Source organism: Sceloporus occidentalis, unplaced genomic scaffold (genome assembly GCF_023333645.1).
Source record: "Sceloporus occidentalis isolate IW3139 unplaced genomic scaffold, rSceOcc1.0.p SCAF_6, whole genome shotgun sequence".
NCBI classification, from domain to species: Eukaryota; Metazoa; Chordata; class Lepidosauria; order Squamata; family Phrynosomatidae; genus Sceloporus; species Sceloporus occidentalis.
In genome coordinates this window covers 93,592,829-93,617,529 of record NW_028316986.1, presented here as the reverse complement: position 1 = coordinate 93,617,529, position 24,701 = coordinate 93,592,829, and the positions used below count along the sequence as shown (strand labels likewise).

At 39.3% G+C, this 24,701-nt stretch overlaps 1 protein-coding gene across 1 annotated transcript; it reads right to left on the bottom strand.

The window, feature by feature from the left end:
* Positions 1-123: 123 nt before the first annotated feature.
* TMEM244 (transmembrane protein 244) lies at positions 124-24,315 on the bottom strand. The gene is made up of 6 exons (XM_089528474.1): positions 24,184-24,315; positions 18,726-18,811; positions 18,290-18,363; positions 6,773-6,898; positions 1,967-2,011; positions 124-344 (listed from the first exon to the last, which is right to left on the bottom strand). The coding sequence occupies exons 1-6, from the start codon at positions 24,214-24,216 to the stop codon at positions 250-252; spliced, it is 459 nt and encodes a 152-aa protein (XP_089384600.1). The 5' UTR covers positions 24,217-24,315; the 3' UTR covers positions 124-249.
* Between the last annotated feature and the right edge of the window lie 386 nt (positions 24,316-24,701).

Here is a 24,701-nt window from a genome sequence, read left to right as displayed (position 1 = left end):
TTACTTTTAGACTTTTCTTTGCAGTACTACTAATTTCTGTTCAATATTATTCAAATAACATTTTTATTTGTTCACACATAAAATTTTATTAAATATGAAACAGTATTACTGTACAACAAAAGAAAACAACCTGGGTTATTATAGTGTCTATAATTCTGAATGAATGGAAACAGCATGCAGAAATTAGTCTGCGACACAAGATGTGTTTTTAAAAAATGCAGAATTGAAGAATGCAGTGTAAAATGTATTTCAGAAATCATCCAGGATTGGGTAAATAAAGTTGTCTTTGAACAGGAAGTAGGCCAAGCATTGTCCCCCACAAATCATTGAAATTAGGCCTGAACCTATAAAGAAATAAAAAAGTACTCTTTGTTAGCATTAGTAATGACTGACATAATTTAAATAAATATACTTCTGTTTAGAAAATCAAGCTCCTTTGAACTATGAAACCTAGTTGAATTGTGGTTTTGTTATTAGTTTTACAGCTATTTTAAAACGGTCCTTCCCCTTTTTTAGGTTTTATAAATGAAGTTATGGGAAGATACCTTTTTTTTAGTATTCAATTGCATATCTGACTCTCTTCAGAACAAAGTATATCCAGATGCCTTATAGTGAAAAGGTTTTGTTCCCTTTTCACAAGGAAGTATAAGAACTGTAGTGCTACAGTTTTGGTCTGCATAAATCCTAGGGATCTTTAACGTACCAGTAGTATGTTCACTATCTTACTCAAGTACAATTCCCACTTCGGTATGGTAAGCCATGCCTGTTAAATTGGTATAAAAACCAATATTAGAAGTTAGTATAGGCCCAAGGAAAATCATTAACAGTTATTCTGCACAGTTTCGATTATATGTTGAATATTTCTGCCATTCACTTCAGGACAAAGAAAACAGAATGAACTTCAAAATCTCACTTCAGGACAAAGAAAACAGAATGAACTTCAAAATATCTCCACTTAACATTTGCTGTATAATCATCTCCTTCCATTGAGGCTGCCTGATATTTCATAAATGCGTACACTGTCAGATGGTAATCCTGAGATTCTTAAGCCATTTATTTGAAGAAAGTAAATTCAAATTAACTAACTCTATGAGTGCAATACTAGCCTCAGTTATGTGCACTTCTAAATATATTTAGAGGCCCCCACTTTAATAGGATGGCTGTATACTTTTAGGTGACAATCACAATACTGAACACTAAAATATCCTATTAAAATAGGATTTTTTAATTTTGCCTTTCAGTGAAATGTAAATTATACCCTCAGAACATGAGCCACTGGAAAATTATCCTGAAAAAATGTTATGACACTTAGCAGCTTCATTTATATACTGCTTCATACTGATCTAAGCAGTCCCTAAGCGGTTTACAACTGTAAGCTAATTGCCCCCAACAAGCTGGGGACTCATTTTAGCAACCTTGGAAGGATGCAATCCTGAGTTGAGCTTGAGCCCTGGCTAGTACTGAACTCACACTTAAGCTTTGTTTTAGTGGAGGATGTGCAGAAGAGCTTCCTAGGTAATGATGCCCTTAGGTGAATCATTTTTATGAAGGGTCACACAAAATGTGACGTCAAGCAATTGCATTAATAGCTTTTAAAAAGTATACAGTAGTCATGGAGGATATGACTTGCACTGAGACCCTTGCGTGATGTAATGGGGTATTTATCCCCCTCCCTTGATCTTACTCAGATTGCACAAATGTTCCCTTCGAGGGAAAGAAATGCTGCCATTCATGTGAGTGAGAGCTTTCCTTCAATGCAAATAGCAGGTAGTTGGAAGGATTGGATGCACAGTGGGGGTAAAGAGTTGCAGATCTCCGGCCCTCCACAATGGTATCCCAGCCAGATATGGGGCCCCTACATTTTTAAATAAAATTATTCACTCAATTGCTACTTGCAATTAACTTCCAGTATTACAGCTATCTTATTTTGAATTTTGTTAAATACATAGATATAAATATATCATACCTAAAGCTGCCCACCAGTGCAACATCAGCGGAAATTCAGACATAACTGCAAATGAAATGTTACATTTCAGGATTAGTGCCAATGTACCACTTCTTTGGGTTTTATGGAGCCAATTATAAATTAACAATGCGAACAAAATCACAGTAGTTTAAATCATTTTCAAATTTAAATCAGATTTTCAATGAAACATCAACAATCCAACATATTTTATATTTAACCCAGCATATTACAGTTTCCTAAAGTTACCCACAAAGCATCAGCACAGAATTTGCTTGCAGAAATCTTGGTACTCAGCCATTATTGTAGAAAACCTCAAAGCTCTAATTCAAAGTGACAAGCACCTAATTCTTATCCCTGGCAAACTCAGCTTCTCTCCTCTCCAGCTCCTCTTCTCTCCTGTCTGAACTGAACTAGCAAGTACAGCCTATAGAGTTTCCTCACCCACTCAGCCAAACCAGTAATATACTGAGAGTACACCAATACAATGGGTGGGAAAAATCTGGAAAAGTAAGGCCTGTTACAGACTGCCAAAATAAAGCTGCTTCGGGTCTCTTTGTAGGTATGCTATTTAAATGATGCATGGGTCCTAAGAGTCCGGAGGTCGCACCAAAGCCACACTCAATTCCTAAGCACTGGAGTGCAGCTTTGGTGCAGCTTCCGGATTCTTAGGATGCATGCATCATTTAAACAGCATACCTCCAAAGAGACCCAAAGCAGCTTTATTTTGGCAGTCTATAACAGGCCTAAATAAAATTACACATTAAAAATGAGATGCAGGCAGCCTGACTTCTGGCCACATTGGGTGGAGTATTCTGGAAGATGTAGTCCAAAATGAATCCTTTCCAAGTGCTAGGGATACTCCATGCATGGAAGCAATGTTCCAAATGGAGAAACATGTACATAAACAGGTGCAGTGCACACATTGGTCTGTCTGAGTCAGCTGTTGGGGATGTCCACACAAAGCCCCTCTTTAAAACTGCTGGAAGCTATCTGTTTAGGTAAAGAGGAGGATAAAATCAGACTCCCCCCTTCCCTATCAAAAAGCTTTATTACAGGATTTTATAATTTTTTAATTTTTTTTGTTAACTGTCATCAAGTCAACTTCAACTTATGGTGATCCCATGAATGAAAGACCTCCAATTCACTATGTTATCAACAGCCCTGCTCAAGTTCTGCAAATTCAGGGTCTTGGCTTCCTTGGCCTGTAACGGGAAATTCAGCATATTAATCACGGAGGATTTGCAGGTTACCACTATGTGCCCTTTGTAACATGAGTCTAATCTGCACTGTTTCACCCTACTTTAACTGCTATGGCTCTATCCTATGGAATCCCATGATTTATAGTTTGTTGGTGGACCACAGTGCTCTGATTGAGCAAGCTAAATATCTTGCAAAATTATAAATCCCATAATTCCATAGCAGTAAGCCATGGCAATTAAAGCAGTGTCAAAACTGCATGATTTCTGCAATGCAGATTAGGCCATGGCATAGGGCCAATGCCATTATTGAATAAGGGGTTGGGCCCCTTTCTTCCACATCCTGCTCTAGTTTATTTCATGGCCAGAGCTATACAGGGCTGATCAGGATTACCACTTGTTCATGTGGCTTCTGCAACAAGGAATGAAGGCCTTATTGGCTGGTGAGGTGGAGGAAAGGGACTAAACAGATTCTTGTCCCTTGTTTGTGACAGGTAGCGGGAGGAGAATATAAGAATTTAGGTGTAAACCTTGGAACTCTTTTGGTGAAGGGCAAGGCTCTAGAACTGCCTCTTTAAGTCCTCTGACCTGGAGTGGGGTGGGGGAGGAGTCTACCCTTTCAGTGGACCTGAGGGGTTTGCTCTCATTTAACCCAACTTTTTTATTCCTTATTTAATCCCATTTACTGTATCTTGTCTTGTTTCATGGTAGCTCATCAATACATCACACACACACACACACACAGAGAGAGAGAGAGAGAGAGAGAGAGAGAGAGAGAGAGTTGGGACCCAAGTTTCAGTTAACTCCAGCTGAAAGCGCTTTCTAGCTGTCTAAATTTAAAATTTTCATGTTTAACATTGACTGTCAAATTATTAATCTACATTTCCTTTTTAATGCATTTATTAAATAGTAGAATATGCATGGTCACATATAACCATATAACATTATCAAACCTAAGCCATGTATATTTCATAGATTCTTGATATACCAAGCAGTGACTTGACAAAGTTGGTGATGACCTCACAATATGGCCAAAGGAAATCATTTCACTTATAGTAAACATAGTTGTTCTGGATTCCGTCTCCTTTCTGACGTTTTCTGCTCTTGGTGTCATAAAATTCCTGCTCAGGATGTGCAGATGCATATTACACGTGTTTTGCTTCAGTTGTTTTAACATTTTGTCATTGTCCTACATTGCTATGATGTTTCAATATTCATTTGCTCACTTAACCATTTTCATTTTCATTTTTTATGTTTCCTTATTTTTGGCTATATTTAAGATGTCCTGAATATCTATATGTATTTTTATTATATATAAGAATATATATATTCTTCTTATTGAAAGCTTATTACACAGTCAGCTTCCAAGACGTCCCGACAGAGGATTAATGTTGTCTGAAATGAATATAACCATTAGGGGACTGTGGTAAGCTTTCAGATATAAGAATGACTAATATAAGTTAGCAAGGAGTGATTCTGTTAAGTACCTTCCCCATATGTCCATACAATCAATTCTCTTGCAGGCTGAAGGGTGGGGAAGAAAGTGTGGGTAATAAGCCACTACTGCTGGCAAGAATCTCTAGTGAAGCTCTTTTGCCAGAAAGAGGAAAAGGGCACTTGCAAGCCAGGACACTGTCGTTTATCAGCTGGGATAAGCAAAATGCTGCCCCATGTTGGGAATAGGGTCAATTAAACATTTGCTATTGCTCATATTGGAGGCTTAAAGCCATCCTCTTCTCATTTCATTGTAGACCCAACACTGGGCAGAATTCTCTTTCTCATTATAAACACCTCTCATGCAGAACTAGAAAAAGCTCAAATACAATTTAAAGATGTAAAGGGGAGAGGAGGCTACAAATCATTGAAAAACAATGCTCATAAATGAAATAGCAATTCTTCACAAGGTACACTGACTATTTTAGAAGTAATTTATGGTAGAATTCAACCATATATAATGGTTATCAGCATGGTAAACTGCATCTCTCAAACCAGTTGTGCTAAGAGCAGCACCATTGTAAGTTTGGAGCCCACAACTCCTATTAGTCTTAGCCAACACAGGCAATGGTGAGGAATGATGGGAGCTGCGATCAAATAACATATGGAGTACTTCATATTTCCCTTTCCTTACTTGTAGGGTAGTGTCTGGACTTTAAAAAAAATGGAGGCTCAGATCTTGACCTCTCTGCCATATGAGAGAAAAAGTAAATACTTGAAGTTACAAGTTTGTACGGTTTTCAGGAAACAACCCAGAAAACCTTCTCTTAACAGCCCACAGCCAAGGAGGATGCAAAAGCTATGACATTTTCTACCAGAGTGCTTTCTAGTCCCCTCTTCCATCTCTTCTCCCATCTGCTGGGGAGCATGCAAGGCTCCTTTTCTGTTCACAGCACATAGATAAAAATTAGGTCAGATGAATGGAGTGAAGTGGGAAGCCCTGCATTAGTGTATTCCATTTATATTCCATTTTCATTTCAATGTGTCCAGGGCACTCTTCATAGTTCTCCCTTCCTCTTATACACCCATAACAATCCTGTAAGGTTGAGCAAGATGAAGTAGATGTAAAAGAAAGAGAATGAGTCTCAGGTTTATGCAAAAAAGAAGAAGAAGAAGAAGAAGAAGAAGAAGAAGAAGAAGAAGAAGAAGAAGAAGAAGAAGAACCTTTCTCAAAATAGCCCAATGTGTTTCATCCCATAAATATTTGTACGGCTTTCTGCAGAGGAAAATATTTTGAATATGAGCATGCATGGATTTTTAAAAATTGACTCCAGATTGTTTACCTGGCAACTGATCTATAATATTTGGAGATGCTTTTTTTAAATCCCTGCAGGTTCATGAACAAATCACTGTCCCCGTAAGAAGGTCATACAAACATGTTTTGGTTAAAATGCAATGGACTAATTTGAGACATAAACTTTTTATATAGAAACTTTGGTATCAGGGAGACTCCCTCTCTCTTTTACACCAGGTAAGATGGAGCTACATCAAGAGGGCTCATAGCATTATGCCTTCAGACCATGTATTATTCTAACCATTAAATAAAAATTGTAATGTAATGAGGGGGTGGCATTTCAAAGCATTCAGAAATTATGTCTTGACATCATAGCTTATTTAGTTTCGGTATAAATCCAGGACTGCAGTGTGGTACATTAGGCTGAAAAACAGTGACTTCTCCAGTTGCCATTGCCCCTTAACCAAGTCAACTGCCTACCACACTCAAAACCCCAATATACATAAAGTAATCTATGGGTACTTATTGCCATTTAGACCAGCAGTAACCTCATGGACAGAATTAAATTCAAGTCTTCTGGGTTGACTCTCTCTCTCTCTCTCTCTCTTTTCTACTTTAATTTCATTTCTAGACCACTAACAGGAGTCTACCACACAGACAATTTTTTCCTGACATAGAAATAAAGTAATGAGAAAAACCTTGCCTGCTTAATATCTCCATATCAGATGACTTTTAACAATATAAGAGTATGGCTCATTTTAAAATAACAATCCAGTAAAGCCAGTAAAACCAATTGTACACCTTTTAAATACTGTTTTTTCTTTCTTTTTAAAAAATGAACTATACTCCTGTTTTGGAGACATTATAAAATAGCATACATACCAGCTGAGGTTATTGCGATGTGAATGACTGTAACCGTTATAGCATAATCCCAAACCCATTCTTCTACAACCAAGACAAAGAGTAGTCCTGAGATGAAATAGGTTATCTCCAGTGACACTAGAAGGACTAAAATAACAGAAAATATGTTACAGCAGCAGAAGGAAACTTCATCCTGAAATTGCTAGTTCAGAGGCTTCTAAATTGACAAAGGTATGGAAACAGGTTAGTAACTCTACTTATTTATCTTTACTTTCATCCTCAGTGTGTAACAGGTTCCTTTTTAGTATGGATGCAAATGCAATTGCTCAAGGAAATATAAGCACCATTCAGTTTGTATGCATGCTTTCATACACAGTAATATACCCAGGTTGTTCAACAATGTGAACATAATGCTTGGAGGGAGAATTTCCATTCTAGATGGCAATAAGCAGAGATCACAAGAATTACTATTTAAGAAGGTGAGTTCTGGGAGTTGTAGTAAAAAAAAGTGACATCTCAAGCTCTGATTTGGAGTATGTGTTCACTGACTGGTGTGGCATCTCTGCTATATTTAGCTCTCCTGCTCATCCTGATGAGTGGGCCTCTGGATTTAAGCCCCAGCATCCTGGCATGAATGTACTTCTTGTGATCTTCTTAGAATCTTTCAACATGCCATTTATTCAAGAAGATGCCATGTCGACTCTTCTATGCCCCTTTCCCAATCCACAGTCATCTAGGATAATAACAAATGCAATCACCAAGGCTGTCTTCATTTTCATATCTAATGCTAGAAATGTGCTTCTTTCTCCTCTCCATGAAAGAAACAACAGCATGGGAGGAGAATTTCCACCAGCATAAAATCTTGCAACCCTCGGTGATAGCAATAAGTTGAGCTACACATCACACAAGTTTCCAAAAACCTAGCCAATACAATCATTTACATACGAAACAATTCATGAATAGGCTTTTATGATAGCATTTAAAATATCACTATCAAGTCTATTTAGGTTTTATGGATGAAATAGACTTTCATTATTTTCCATTTTTTTTCACCCACAAAAGTATTTACTGCAGTCCCCTGCCTGCCACAACCAAAATCCTATTATACATTAAATTAAAGTAGTTTATGGGTACTTATTGTCTTTAGACCAGCAGTAACTGCATGGACAAAATTAACTTAAAAGTTTACACAGTTAAATGTTGCCTTGAACAGTTGGCACCTTCCTGAAGTCAGAAGACAATCCATCTTATCCTCCAAGGAGCTGATCCATCACCTGCCAAAATCAGTAATAAACATCCACCACTTTTAAAAAATTAAAAGGGGGCTTCCAGTAGTTAAATAGCAGCCCTAGCTTTTGGTGTCCATTCTCTTATCCTCAGTCATAACTGTCTTCCGTAAGCAATGAAACCTATGCAGAGGAAAGCAAAGCTGCTTTCATCTGTGCAAGACACTGGTTAAGAATGGTATCTCAGACCCTCAACAGATGCTCTGGTCATTATTGTAATTAATCTACTGCTGTCCCATGCATAACCCTGGATGTACTGGCTTTCCTTAATCACACCAGGGGACACTTGTCACTAAGAGACAAAAAGGACTACTAGAGGTTTTATCCAGTGGAGTCATTCAACTAGTCCCCATCTGTTGACACAAAACAGGTAGTTAAAACTGTTAAAAGACATGGAGCAGTGGTTCCCAACCTTTCTAATGCCACAACCCTTTAATACAGTTTCTCCTGTTGTGGTGACCCCCACCATAAAATTATTTTCGTTCCTACTTCATAACTTTAATTTTGCTACTGTTATGAATCGTATTTTCATTGAACATAAGTAAAGCATAGTGATTAATCACAAAAAAAAGCCTCAGAAGATGGCAAAGGCAAAGCTCCTCTGAAGAAACCTGTCCCGAAAGCCCCAGGATAGGTATGCCTTGAGTCTTGGGCATGAAGCCACACTCTCTCAGCCTCAGAGGATGGCAATGGCCAGCCCTCTCTGAGGAAAACTGTTCAGAAAGCCCCAGGATAGGTATGCCTTGAGCCTTGGGCAAGGAGCCACACTCTCTCAGCCTCAGAGGATGGCAATGGCAAAGCTCCTCTGGAGAAACCTGACCAGAAAGCCGCATCATAGAAGGGCAGAGGTCAGGAGTAGTGGTTCAAAGTGAAACTGAAACTCTCTGGCTGTGCTGTCTCTCTTCCTTTTTACAGAGCTCTATGTTCCTGAGAGAGGCAGGAAAGGGGACTCTGTGTGCAGTTGCTAAGACACTGAGGAGGGGCCTGGAGGTAGCTGCTGCTTTAATGGGCCTAGCTTGGGAAATGGTGCTCTGAGGGGGGTCCCTGGTGACCCCTGGGAAATTGTAATTCAACCCCCAAAGGGGTCCCAACCTCCAGGCTGGGAACCACTGACATGGAGGCTAAAGGAGAACCAGAATTAATGAAAGGATGGCATCAGAAGGAGGGAAGGACCAGATCCTCCAGAGCTGAGAGGAGAAGACAGGTGAGGAACTAGTTGTTAATTATTTTGAATGACACACACCACTGGTTTTATCATCTTCCCTCCATGTCCTGGACCTATCTCACTTCTAAATCTTACTAATTCTTTGGATCAGTGCAGCTATCTCACATGAGTGTTTTGCTTGCATGAGTCATGAAAACCAATAGTGTTCAGTTCAGCTATGCTTTAATCAAGTTCAGCTCATTTCAGCTTCTTTGAATGTGAAAACCATTGATTATTAAGTAGTAATGTCTGCAGTGCATTGTTAGGAAGGATTGAATTAGGGGAAATTAATTAGCTCAAATATTACGAGAGGCGTGTCCTAACAACGCATGGAGCGGGGTCGTCTCCCTATGTGTATACAAGAGGTCATCTAGTCCAACCCCAAGAAACAGAGACTTGGATGCCAATGAGATGCAATTAAAATATAAAACATTTATTAAAGCCACACAACAAAGGGGACCACACACGCACACACACATTCAATGTTAAAGCAAGGGAGGGGTGAGTTTGGGGGTAAAGGAGAAAGGATAGAGGCACCGTTGGGATATTTACCTTAGGAGTCTTCTCCAAAGCGACGGATGTGAGGGATAGTGGATTGTGAGACACGGCTGCGGGAATGAAAAGGGAAGCGACGACCGTGCTGGCTAGGAGTTGAGCGCCGGCGGGCAAAGCTAACTAGAGGCCCGGTGACAGTGAGCTTGGCTTCGCTCAAGTGATTTCAGCAGAGCAAAATGCTCAGGGAATGCAAGCTCGGAGCAGGATGCTCTACAAGCAAGGAACTCAGGCTCAGAACTGAATCTACAAGCCCAGGATCAGGCTTGGAACTCAATGCTTGACAAGCCCAAGGAAGGGCTAGAAGTGGGGTCCTTTTATACCCCTAAGCATAACCTCAAGCTATGGCAGCCTGGCGAACAAAGGCTTGATGACTTTATCTTTGTTTAAGCTGAAACTTACACAATGGATACACAAAGAAGAGGTCTGGCACTTTCCAGGAGGGGACAAATATCTTGATGGCTGAGCCGTTAAGCTAATCACTGGCTCATTAAGGAGGGAGCTACTGCTGTTGTCCTCCTGCTTTGGGCAGCTTGCGAAACTAGTATGGCAACTCCCAAAACTGCTTGCTGAAAGGTTTAGAATCTACCTTTTTCTTGTGACCATGCCTAGCAAGGCTGCTGGCTACGTGGTCAGCTCGCTCTTAGGGTAATGGCGGCTAGCGATGGGGTCAGTCAGGGGTCATAGATTCAGATCGCATGGCACCCAAAATTTTATATAAAACCATACTTGATAACAGCATCACTAACTACATCCATAGCTGCACATGCAAGGCTAGGCTAGATGCTACAACAAAAACTCTGTGCCGTCACTACCTAATTTGGCTGTCGCCCTAATGTGCACTATTGCCAAACTGGAAAAGCACAATCTGATTGGCTTTGGATTGATAAATCCACAACTATTTTTAAGCACATTATTTAAAACTCTAAAAGCAATAACTTTGACACAAATGCTAGAAAGCAATGCTGTTAGTTATTGGAAAAGTGTGATATGTGGCTTGTCTACACCAGCAGGAAACTATGTACTCATCCTGTAGCATATGCGACCTGGGCATACAATGTTCCTCAGGATTCACAGGCAATATAGGGCTTTTCTCAGAAAATACAGAGAAAAAAGAACTGCCTTTTCCCCCTACATCTACCTGGAAAACCCTGATTGATGGTGAGGACATGGCCATGTGACCTGAAATGCTCTGCACTCTGAGACACATGACCAGTGTAGAACCACCCTTTTCTTCTGGGTTACTCCAATTTCATCACAGTGAGTGTAGTTATCAGAGTTGCTGCAGACTGGGAAACTGTGCTGAGGCTATGCTGGCTGTGTGCCATAATAAATTTGAATTTGAATTTGACTGTGCTGAGGCTATGGGGTGAGTACGGGGTTTTCTACGGGTGTAGACAAGGCCACAGTTGCAGAATGCAAAAATTGTGCACTAAAGTGACAAGTCACAGACTGGAATGCTGTAATAATTCAAAGAATACAGGTAAGTAATCAGAGTTCAGAACTGGTGCAATGGCCATAAGAGTGGAGTATGTGATTTGAAGAGCAACTATGATGCAAATGTTATAATACAATAAAACACAATAAAATTTTCATAGAAAATTAAAAAGACATTATACACATACAAAATATATTAAACTGATAACAAAAAGCACCACATTATAAACTTGTCCATGTATTTGTATTCCAATATCCAATAAAAGAGCCCAGTTGTTGCATGATTGCTAGTAGAATAACATGACAAGAGACCCTTGAAACATAGATGATATGGCAATAAGTCAGTTTTGTCACAAAGCTGTTTGGAGAGGAATCTATAAACCAATTAGTGTTGACTATGGGGATCTTGTAATGACTTCAGCATTTATCTGTGTGCAGTGATTTGCTGGGACAAATGACTGAACATATAAAGGACAGAGGGGCGAGGTGGCCGGCTGGATAGGAGCAGCCAGAGGCTGCTCTGGCCACAATCAGGCTGTGACTCCAGGAACTGCACAGCCTGCTCTGAATGCGGGCTGCCACCGCAGGTCCCAACCCGTGCTGCCCAAGTGCTGGATTAAAATGGCTCCTTTTAATCTGGTCGTTTGGAGTGGAGGGTGGCATTAGAACAGTTGCGGCTGTTTTGGAGGCATATGTCATCTAAACGCAATGCCTCCAAAGTGGCTGGAAGCCACTTCTTTTGGTCTGTGTGTTTTGGGCCTGAGTAAACTACTCAGTACATTGAATATTAAAGCACAGTGTAGCTCATTAACTATTGGAATTTTTTTCTGTCCTAATCAGACAATCTCTAGCATTAGGAGATTTTATTTATTTCATTTATAACCTACCTTTTCCATCAAAACAACCAACAGCATACAGATTAAAAATAAAATCTTGACTAAAGCTAAACAACAAAAAATTTTTAAATAACAATAACAGCCATAGCCAACAGCAAACCACTTTGACCCCTTTTAGTGGCACTCAACCAATTAGATCAGTTTACACATGAAGGCCTACCTGATGTCTTTACCTATTAACCAAGTTTGGCTAGTCTTCCACAAGTGGAAGCCCACTGTAGAATGAGTGGACCAACAAGACAGAATATTCAAATCCTATAAGAAAATGACTTTGGGCTAAATCCAATGTTAGTCTCAACTAAAGTACCAATGTGAATTGAAAGTTACTGCCTACAGAAGTCCCACTGATTTCAATGGATCTTGGAAACCCATCAAGCGACTGCAGCAAATCATACTATCTTCGTTTCAGAAGAAGCCAATGGTAATTGCCTTCTGAATAAATCCTGCCAAGAAAGTCCTGTGATAGAGGGTCTGTACAGACGGGTGGCTAAAAGCCGCCCATCCTTGCTCCAGGATGGTTCTGCGGCAGCCACATGACGCAGAACCAACATGCTCCCTAAAAAGAAGCCGCTTTAGGTAGTTTCTTTTTAGGTATGTCATTATGGCACTTGTGCACCATGATGATGTCCCTTCTGGTGAGTGTTGTTTGGGCACTCTGACACACGTGTGTCATCATGGCGCACCCCATTTAAACGGGGGCACACCATGATGGCACACGGGCGCCAATAATAGGGCTGGGTGCATGTGGACGCCCAGCCCTATCTAGATCTAATTTCAGGCCCAGGCCAGCACAAAACGCCCATCTGTACCAGGCCAGAGTTGCCATAGTCAGAAATGACTTGAAGACACAGAGCAATAAACTGGAAATCAGCTAACCCTTACCCCATGTCCAGGGATGGAAATTATGCCCCCTTTTCAGCAATTGTATACCTTCCAACTGTCTTAGTTTGACAGGGACATCGCCAATTAATCCTCAATCATCTCACTTTTTGAGCTGCTTTTAAAATGTCCCAGTTTCTCTCTTCTACTCCCAGTTTCTCCCTTCATCTTAGCATATGAATTCAAAGTGCAAAAGCAGTTTGCACTAAACTGATTAAGAAGCAGGGAGAGGACAGGAGAGAGCAGAAGAATCTTGTCCTTTTTTGTAGACTTTGGCAAAATCAAATTTTGGCAGCCTCTTCAAGCTTGTCTGTTCTTCTTCATTAATAATTTTTTGCCATATTAACCACACTTTGATTTTGCTTGACCACATGTATCCCAATTTTCATCTGTTAAATGCTGGAGGGCATAAACTCCCATAATCCTTAGCCAGCATAGTCAATGACAAGGGATACTGGGAGTTGCAGCCCAATATATGCAACATCACATTTCCCATCTATGATTTAACCCATTGGTTGACAGACTGAATATCTACAGTATTTGGTATCTATTTACAAAATGATTACCTTCTTACTTCATGCTGAGAGCCACATGCAAGTTGGCTCTTAGCACATTTTCAAAACATGCTAATATATGTCAGGTCTAGAAGAGTCAACTTTCTGTTTATAATGCTGGTATATGCGGGCTATGAGGACTGCAGATCATAATGCTTATACTTTCCAGAGTGACTTCCCAGCCATGTTGGCCAGTAGCAACTACTGAACTGAAAGGGTTATACAATTGGCCCTCCTGATCCATGGATTTTTTTTATCCATGGATTCAAGCATCGACAACTTGAAAATGTTCAAAAAAAGTATAAATTCCAAATATCAAACCTTGATTTTCCATTTTATATAAGGGACTGCCTTTTGCTATGCCATTACATTTAATGGGACTTGAGCATCCATGGATTTTGTTATCTATGGGGAATCCTGGAACCAAACCCAGCGGATAATAAGGGCTCACTGTAATAAAGGCTTCTAGGAAAAAAGCCCTGCTTCACAGTTTTCATTACAGTGGCCCTTCCTAGCTTATTATTCTTGCCTTCTGACTCCTGGTTTCCAGATCTCTTCCAAGGCTGGTTAAAGTTTCTTTCACTCCTATCTCTAAAGCTGTCCTTTAAAAATGGGATTCTGTGTGCTACAGAATCAAAGGATTCTTCTCTTGTCACAGGCATATTTGATGGAGACATTTTAGAAGGCTTTTAAACTGACTGCTTGCTCCCAGGCTGAAAACCTCCCTGCCACGGAAAATTAAAAATAAAATTGGAAAAAGCAGGAACAAAATCTGGGACTTTCTGATGCTTTTAATCAGTCTGGTGCACTCTATCCCCTTTCTGTTGTCTTGCCAGGAAGCCAACCCTTTTATTCATATAGGCTTTTGATATTTAAGTTGGGTTGTTGGAGAAAGGGCACTAACTGATGGAGTTCTATTGTTTCTTCTTTCTTTTGTTTTTAATTGTTCTTTATGCCAAAATCCAATTTTATTGTCTCAGCTAAAGTAGACCCATTTAATCAATGAAACTTACATTAGTTCCTTTAAATGCTGTGCAGTTCGGATGCCAAGGTCTGTATATAGTTTTTGATACTTTGTAATATGTTTAATGTGAGATGTTTTTAACTTTTAAAATTATTTAATTATTTTTAAACTTCATATTTATACTTTTTAATGCTTTTGTATTGTTTTTAATTTGTGCTGTTTTAAATTTCTTGGTAACCGCCCTGAGTCTCTATGTTGGGAGAAAGGGGAGGTATAAATAAAATAATAAAAGAGTGCAAACTTATCATGTTATGATTTATCAAATGAGCCTACTCTGGTTGGGAATAACAACTGTATTTAAGCCTCTACTACTTTAATAATAATAATAATAATAATTTATTTATGTTTCCTCGCCTCTCCCAATGGATCAATGCGGGGTTACAGACTACTTGAAATTATAGAAAACATACAATACAATTCATACACATGTAAACCATTAAAACCATTAATTCATTAAAAGCATCAACAATTAAACATTTAATAAATTCAACAGACATAAGGCGGCAGAAAATTTTTGGTCATGTCATATCAGGGGGGTATGCTCAATGGGAAAAGTTCCGTTTTAACTGCCTTTCTGAATGACTCCAGGGAGGTTATCAAGCGAATCTCCTCTGGGAGGCTGTTCCACAATCTCGGAGCCAAAATCTAACCGAGAGATTACCAGAGCATGTACCACAATTTCAAGGTCCCCTCGGTCTAGGTAGGGTCGCAGTTGGCGTATCAGCTGAAGCTGATAGCAAGCACTTCTGGCCATCACATCTACCAGAGATGTCAATTGCAGGGATGAATCCAGAAGTACTCCTAGACTACGAACTTCTTCCTTCAGGTTGACAGGTTGACAAATTTCCTTCTTTAGACCTGAGGGACCTATCACAAGTACTTCCGTTTTCTCTGGATTCAATTTGAGTCTGTTTTCCCTCATCCAGCCGTTTTAACGGTTTTTGGTTTTACTTGATGCCTATTTCACAGAAAGGTAGGATATAAATTTAACAACTAACTAAATGTCAAAAATATGTTCATGTTAATTCATCTTCAAATATATGTTATTGGGCTGGAAAAATATGTTTAAAAGCCTACATCTTATTTGTAGGGTGACATGTGATCTGGATATGAGCAATAACTTGTTCCAACTCTGTATCTCTCCCTGCACTACACACAAGAAACACAAATAGCCTCATTGAAATGTTATTTGCATTTAAAAGCAGATTAGTTACAGATCTTCCAACTCTTTCTGCTTCTGTACTTGTTTAAGATGTTTATCATAACAATTTACATTTAAAAAGGTTTTATTCATAGAGATTTCACTTTCTTTTCAGGGAAAGATTATAAACTAAAATCCATTTACTTAATGTAAATCTCTTTCATTTGGCCCAGGAGGGGAAACATAATAGCTTTACAAGGAATCAAAGTCAGGATGTTTTACATACTACACAACATAACTCAATAGGGCTCCATTATGTATCCTAGGATCCTTTCACACTACACAGTTCAGTTCATCTTTATTACGGTCATAGACCAGCACACACACTACACAGTTACAACACTATCATTCCACTTTAGCAACTGTGGCAAATCCTATGAAATCCTATGATTCAAAGTGTAGAAGAATTTTGAATGGTCTGCCAGAGAGCAATCCTGTGTCAGTGAATTTCAAACTCCATGATTCTATAGGATGGGAGCTGAAGTGGAATAAAAGCACTAAAATTATGTAGTGTGAAAGGGCCCCAAAGCCTTTCATGAGCCACTTCTATGTTCCTGCTTGACTCAGGTTCCAAGTTAAATGGAAATCTTTGTGCATACAGCATACACCCTCCCCAATATTTAACAGATGAAAACTGGGACGTGTGGCCAAGCAACATCAGTGTGTGGTTAAGATAGCAAGAGTTATTAATGAAGAAGAATGGACAAGAGGCAAATTGTGTTTGCCTGATCTTAGTGGGAAGAACAAAATTATGCCTCTTCTCTGCTCTTTCCTCCCACACTGGATTAATTGAGAGCAGGCTTCTTTTGCACTTTGAACTTAGTTTGCAGCAACTGAAGTAAGCATAAGACAAGGGGGGTGAGAGGAAGAAAGAAAAACTGGAACATTTTAAAGTAGCTGGGAAAGTAAGACAACAGAGGATTAATTGGGACTGCCTCTGCAAAATCAGGACAGTTGGAGGGTATGATACAACAGTGTATGCAGAGGCACACTGCTTGCAGACATGTGAACATAGTCTGCCTCCCAACATCCTCACTTGTACCTCATTCCTCTGCACTCATCAGTTCTACACTGAAGTGAAATGTGTTAGGATGGCATTGAATGTAATCTGCTTGGTTGCTTGTTATTTCAAACTTGTCTTTGTGCCTTCAAGTCATTTCTGACTTATGGTGACCCTAAGCTGAACCTATTCTGGGGTTTTCTTGGCAAGATTTGTTCAGAGGAGGTTTGTCATTTCCTTTCCCTGAGACTGAGAGCATGTGTCTTGCCCAAGATCACCCAGCTGATTTCGTGGCCAAGCAAGAACCGAACCCTAGTCTCCAAAGTCCAATACTCTACGCCACCCTAAAGCATCCCTAACATAAGTATATCTAAATTGTATATTAATATTTCCCACAAGAGAGAGATCCTATGTCCCAGTGAACGGTTCTATTGTCAAACTGGAATGTACTTTACCAAACTACAGTTGGAGCAAATCTTGAAATAGTAGTATCAGGGTGTGTGTATTCAGATAAAGTTCTCTGGAATAAAATTATACTTCAGAGGGGATATGAAGACCAAATCAGATAAAGCAAGATAGGAGATGAAGATCTCATGGTTCATATTTGTCTGTTTGGGGTTGGTGGTTTTTTGTTTGTTTGTTTGTTTGTTTTTGTTTGTTTTTACAATTTTATTTTTATCCTTTGCATAGTAAATGAACCAGTATGCCATATTGGTCTGAGTGTTGGATTAGGAGACCAGGGTTCAAATCCTCGTTCAGCCATGCAAACCCACTGGGTGACCTTGGGAAAGTCACATTTTCTCAGCCTAAGAAGAAGGTAATGACAAAAAACCCTCTGAAGAAAGCTTGCCATGAAAACTCTATGAGAGGGTTGCCACAAGTTGAGATGAAGGCAAACAACAACAGTAAACTAGCACATGACTCAAAGGGATGGACAGGGATTCTTCTTGCTAACACATTTTTTTGTAGGTGGGGAGTTTCTGATACCAGGCAGCATTCGTTCTCCAATTCCAACCTTCTCCACTTTGAAACTCTTTATACCATTCTGCCCTTTTCTACCTCAGTATTTCTCCATGTGTATGTGTGTGTATGCCTTCAAGTCACCTGTCAACTTCAGCAACCCTATCACTGTCATAGGGTTTTCGTAGGCAAGGATTCTTTGAAACATAGTCTTTAGAGCCTAGTATACATTGGTGGTCTCCCATCCAAGTACTAACCAGAGCTGACCCTGCATAGCTTCCAAAATCAGATGGGCTCTGGTACCTTCAGGATATTTAGGCCTCTATTTCCCCTTGTACCATGTTTGTTTTTTCTTAGCATGTAGAGCAGACCATTGGAGATCCTTGACTTTCAAATGATTTCTGTCAGAGGTCAAATCATGAAACTGGTTTAAATGTAATAGAATTTGATCATTCTTACACAATATTTAAAATGTTTACCCATTCAGAGCTGCAGAAATTATATAGCAACTTTAAGAATACAGAAACTGAATGAACAGAATTTACCTAAATAATATGGGTTAATCCATGAAGGGTTTGTCTTAAAATCAAAAGGTGCCAGTCCATCCAACATCTGCAGTCTGTTGAAGACATTTGAAATGTCAGTGGTGGTGTATGAGGCTATCTCAACACTGGCTATTCATAACACTATAATATAAATTACTTTGCATATGTGTTGATATCCTATATGCCTTTATTGGTTTGCTAACATAATTTAGTTCATTATTTTATACTGTACAACAGACATTTAAGATTTTAAGGTTTTTGCACAGCTGTCAGTATGCATATATGTACATATTTGGCAACCATAGTGGGATTTGTTATGCTTAAAAACTCCATCCAAAATATGTAAAACCTTATTCTGTAGTAACATAATAATGCAAGCCCTTTCCCATAATTGTATTAATTCATTCTTTCATAATTATTGTAAAGGAATTCTCACCTGAATGCTGTGAAACAAATGCAAAGGACTACATAATACACCAAGTAGAATATGATCACACATACAACCAGATTGAGCAAAACAACCTGTAAAGGAAAAAATAAATATAACTTGCTTTCTTAGCCTTGTTAAAAGTCACCCCCCCCCTTCTGAAATCAGAAAAAAAGGTTCAATAATACTCTTTTCTTGAGTTCTAGCATAAACAGTGTTTCCAAGCAACCAGTCACCCAGCAGACCTAAACGTACTGAGCCTACATCTGCCCCACAGTGCTTAGCAGACACATGTATAGAAGTGGACTGTAAATCTTAAATTGTAAGAACGTATCTCCATATCTGTCTGTCTCTGTGCAGCTCATGAAAGCCACCTTCTGGAACCTAGGACTGAACAGCAGGAAATTTTAAAGAAATAAGCAAACAAACAAAGGAGACTCTTTTAAAAATGTGTTGGGGAAAAACTCAGCTCTATAATGGACTGAATATTTTGGTGAGAGACAAAGCTTTCAATCTGGAATTTGCTGCCAGCTCATGTTAGCATACCCTCCAACATTTCACAGATGAATACTAGGAAAGTGTCCAAGGAACATCAGAGTGTAGTCAAAATGAAATAAGTTATTAATAAGTAAAAACACACAAGCTAGGAAATGCTGAAGCAATTTGCTTTTGCCTGAGCCTATTGGAAAGGGCAGGATTCTGCCCTCTCCTCTCCCATCTGCTGAGTTGAGTACAAATTACTTTTGCAGCAACTTAAGTAAGTTGAGGACGAAGTGAGGGGAAGTGAAAGAGGGAAAGAAAACTGGGTCATTTTAAAAGTGGGATGACAGCATTAAACAGGACTGTCCTTGCCAAATTGGGATGGTCAGAAAGTATAGGTTATACTTTCCTGCTTTCCATCTGCTTTTATTTAAACAAGACTGCCCCACTGTCTGATATTTTAATTGTTTGTATTTTGAATTTTATAAGCTGTAAATAAATTTATAGCATAAACTTTAAGAAAGATAGTGGAAACCTCTTGAATCCTTTAAAATGCTTTATAGGTCTCTCTGAATATAGTGGGATGTAGCCCTTCCTTCTTTTCCAAAAAAAGACACAACCTATGAAACTCTGCTTGTTTTGCCTCACAGATGTAACTAATGGCTGAAATGTCCACAGTGCAACTGTTTAAAATGGAGGGAAAAGGTTTTTAAAATTTGTCTCCTTTCTATGACTGAAATCTGCCTATGATCCATAGCTTGGGTTGCTCCAAAAGAGTGGCGTTTGGTTCTTGTTTTTCATTGATAGGGCATAGTTCTTGTTCTACATTGGTAGGGCATACATTGCTGTGAAGGACTTAGATAATATCCTGAAATGTAAAAATATATCATTGAATACTAAGAATTGTTCATGCCATCCTATTTCCCATTTCTATGTATCTTTGTGAAAGGTGGACAGTGAAGAAAGCTGATAGGAGGAACATCAACTCATTTGAAATATTGTGTAGAAGAGAATTCTATGGATATTGTTGACTGCTAAAAAGACCAATAAATGGGTCCCAGAGAAAATCAAGCCTGAACTCTCCCTAGAAACCAAGATGCCTAAGCTGAGACTATTGTACTTTGACCATATGAGAAGATATGACTCACTTGGTAAGGTAGAAGGCACAAGAAATATCACTTCAGAGAGAGTCATTCAAGGAAGCCTCGGCCCTGAGTGTGCAAGACCTAAGAAGGGCAGTTGATAATAGGGTGACTTGGAGGTCACCATAAGTCAAAGTTGACTTGATGGCAGTTAGCAACAACACATACTACAATCTACATTTTATCACACTATTTAATATACTGTATATGTGGAAGGTATCATACAGAGAGCTTGATTAACCTGGGAGGAAAGATATATGAATACTGATGGAAAGAGCATCAATAATTTTAAGATATTCAGATGACACCACACTACTAGCAGAGAATAGCAAAACTAGGAACAGCTATTGAGGAAAGTCAAGAAAGAAAGACAAATAGCAGGCTTAGGGCTGAACATTAAGAAAAATAATGAAGATAATTTAGAAAACTTTAAAGTGGATTTTGGTGACATCAAAATAGTTAAAGATATGACTCACGTGATGATGGAGTCAAGTGATGTCAGCATTGAAAATGGCTGTTTAGGTCTTTGCTTGATGTTCAGCCAACACAGCCCACAAAGTAGACAACTTTCTTAGTAATAATTTCTGATAAGAAATCTCAATAAGCTTGAAAAGAAATTTTTTTAAAAAGTCATTACTGATTATTTTTCTTTAGTATTGACTATAAATAAAGAAGAGCTTTCCAGGAGAGAAACTGGATATGTGATTGACATCCATACTGAAAAAGCAAGTGTTCAAATTAATGAGACAGGGGACTCAACTCCGTTGTAAGAACTCAGAAAACAATCTGCTTTGCAAAAGAAAGAATTAAAAGAAAAGCTGAAAGAGAACTGAAAAGCAGCCTTGAAGACCATTGAAGATAAGATTGAGAAGCTAAGCAACACAGTTTTGGAGGTGGGAGAAATGGGAAATGCAACTTCAGAAGCAAGCATGGTTAATGCAGAGACAATCCAAACCTTGAATAAAACTGTGCAAGAGCTCACTATATTGTTGGAGAATGCAGAGAACAAAGCAAAAAAGAGGAATTTATGCTTATTGTGTGATGACACATAGAGCCAGTGAAGAGTCTAGATTAAAGTATATAATTTTAACTTTTGAGTGTTACGCAGTTAAGAAGAATATTTTGAAAGCAGTGCATATTTTGAAATACTGTTGAAGAAATTAGTTACTATGGCAAATTAGCAGGATTAACTATAAACTAGTAAGACTGAATCCCTTCATACAGTTATTAGCTCACGGATACAAAGTATAATAAATCAGACTTTTCAAATTAAAACATATTTGAAATATGTTAACTACTTGGGAGTTTAAATTTATAAGAATTTGAATCATATTGTGAAGTCGAAGGCTTTCATGGCCGGCATTGATAATTTTTTGTGGTTTTTCAGGCTGTGTGGCCATGTTCTAGAATAGTTTCTTCCTGACGTTTCGCCAGCATCTGTGGCTGGCATCTTCAGAGAATACTGGAATGGAAGAACTTTGTAAGAACTTCATCATTTTAAGAATTGCTACATCAATTTGCTTGTTTTCCTCTTCCCTCCTCATCCCTCTTTTACAGTGCGCCCGCGCTCAAGCCGCATGAATGGGGCGTGTCCCCCTGGAGTGCACCCCGTGCGCTACCACTGCGCTTCCGTGGGCATGAGCCCCATTTGTTTGAATGGGGCTTGAGCATCCGCATATTTTCTCTTACGCAGGGGGGTCCGGAACGGATCCCCCGCATAAGAGAAGGGTGGACTGTATTTTGCATTATCTCTTCAGGTGACAGCCTTGCAAGAAGGACTTTCTCATACTATTACTTTCTTATTAGGCACTCCAGGCATATTTCCCACTTGAAGACTGAACCCACTTGACAAGCATATTGTCTGTTCTGATTTTACTGATGGTGAGGACAAGGTTACCAGTCTCTTGATTTCCTGGATTTTTAAAAAACTGAACATATTTTTCTCACCATCTGGAAGAGTAACACATATGGATTGGCTTACTACACATGCATAAAGATAAAGGAAATGGATACTGTATACAGTTAATAAATTGTATTGGTCTGTATGCACCTACGCAGTGACTTATGGCTGAGCCATAGGCCCCAAATCCAGTAACATACTATACAATTGCTCCTTCCATCTCAGCTTTACTTACTTAAACTCGACGCTCATATAAAACTGTACTTGGCAAGAATCTGTTGGTCTTCCAGATATTTTGGATTCTAACTCCCAGAAGCAGCCAGCCAGAATGGTCAATGCTTAGGGAGCATAGGGTAATGCTATATACAGTTACCTTGAATCCAAAACCTCTAAAGGAGAAAGGTTTGAGATCCAGAGCTTTAAAGCAGAGGTGAGATTTGTACACCTCTTCAACTGTTGTTGAACTACAAGTTGCAGCAGCCCTAGCCAAGATAAGTAATGGTGATAAATGCTGGGAGTTTCAACAACATCCAGAGGCATACTCTTCAGTATTTCACAGATGAGAACTGGGACATACTGTATGTGGGCAAACAACATCAGAGTGTTGTCTAGATGGCAACAGTTATTAATGAACACAAGCAAGGAGAAGCTGTTGCAGTTTGCTTCTTCCTGAGCCTACTGGGAAGAGCAAGACGCTGTACCTTCTCTCTTCTCCCTTTTGCTGAATTACAGTAATTGAATACAGACTACTTTTGCACTTTGAACTCAGGGGGGATACAGACATGCGACTCTATGCTGCCTGTTTTTGCCCCTCGTTGGTGCCATGCCAACGGCATACACGACACCGACGTGCTCCCTAAAAAGAAGCTGCCTAGAGTGGCTTCTTTTTAGGAGTGCCATAAAGGGGCTTGCACCCTTCTGGTGAGTGCCATTTTGGTGCGTGGATGCCCATGCACCATCATTGTGCACGCCCTGTAGGTGAGGCTGTGGCAAGAAGGCGCATGGGCACTGCTATTAGGGCTGGGCACGTATGGATGCCAAGCCCTATGGAGCCCTTAAATCAGCCCCAGCATAGCACTTTCCCCCGTCTGTATTGGGCCTCAGTTTGCAACACCTGAAGTAAGCTGAGGACAAAGGGCAGGGGGTATTTTAAAGGCAGGTGAAAAATGGGATGAGAGGACTGTCCATGCAAAATTGCAGTTGAGGGGTATGAAGAGGGCTACAAAAGTTGCTTCTATGTTTTAAAGTATAGGAAAGAAAGAAAGAAAGAAAGAAAGAAAGAAAGAAAGAATTCTTTCTAACTGAATTCTAACTGAATTCTAGAAAATTCTTTCAGTTGGGTGCTAAATACTTTGGTCCCCATCCAAGAGTGCACTTAAACCTAGGGGGACTGCTAAGTCTGTCCATGTCATTTTCCACTCTGCCCCCAATCTAAATGTATATATTTTAAGAATCTGGAGCTGTTCAAAGATATAGTTTCCTCTAGAAGCTAAATGCACACACATTCACATAGAAACTGTGATCTGTAGCTCACAATTTACAGACCTCTTCCTCTTGAGCTGTTCTGTTCAAATACTGAGAGCTACTCCAGTTTAAGACGTTTGAAGGCACAATTAGAACAACTAATGATGCTTCAAAAGTTCGTGTAAATAAGCTATTAGAAAATATTTCTAAGACACCTTCTGACTAACCTACAACTTTAAAAAATCCTCTTTGTGGCTGACACTTGCCCTAGCACTTATTATCAACACTTTAAATGCTTTCTCAATAGCACACTCATTTTTAGTTTGATTTTTTTTTCAAGGGCCAAAGGAGGATGAAAAAAATGAAACAAAACATCATATAGTGGAGTCAAGGCAATAGTTCTTCTAAATACCTGCTGTATGTCACGTACAGTAATGCTATACAATGACCTTGAGTCCAATGCCAAGTTGATTTCCTTTACCTTAGTCTCAGCAATTTTGATCTTGAGAGCCATGTACACATGATGAGCAAAAAGAGCAGTGATGCAGTTACATTTCTTACATCAATACCAGCTGGAAGAAGCCCTTTATTTTTTTTCCACTCCCAAAGCACTTCTGGGTGTGCGGTGTGAGACAGAGCAGAATAGCATTATTGGATTAAAGTGAACTGGGGCAAAAGCCATCTGTGTGCCAACTGTAAGCTACTGAAGTCCAACCAGACAATCCTGAGCTGCTCATTACATGTCCAAACTGCTCAGTTAAAACACATCTTGCTCTCTGTTCTCTTAAGAGATTGCAAGTAACCTGTGCTTTCAATCTCCCCTCACCCTCTTCTTTCTTTGAACTGCATTTTTTCATATTGGTTCACAGAGGTTACGCTACTCTGCCAATACTGATTACAGCTGCAAATCATAAAATCCAATGTAATCACACAATTTACCATAAATGACGTTGTCTTATGCTGATGCAGACCACTGATCTGCCCATCGTGATGGTGTCT

Coding starts and splice junctions, on each gene's coding strand:
- TMEM244 (XM_089528474.1), bottom strand. CDS start 24,216: ATGGCTCTCAAGATCAAAATTGCTGAGACTAAG. Junction 18,812..24,183: donor TCAAAATTGCTGAGACTAAG/GTAAAGGAAATC, acceptor TTTCCTTTACAG/GTTGTTTTGCTCAATCTGGT. Junction 18,364..18,725: donor ATTTGTTTCACAGCATTCAG/GTGAGAATTCCT, acceptor TGTCTTCAACAG/ACTGCAGATGTTGGATGGAC.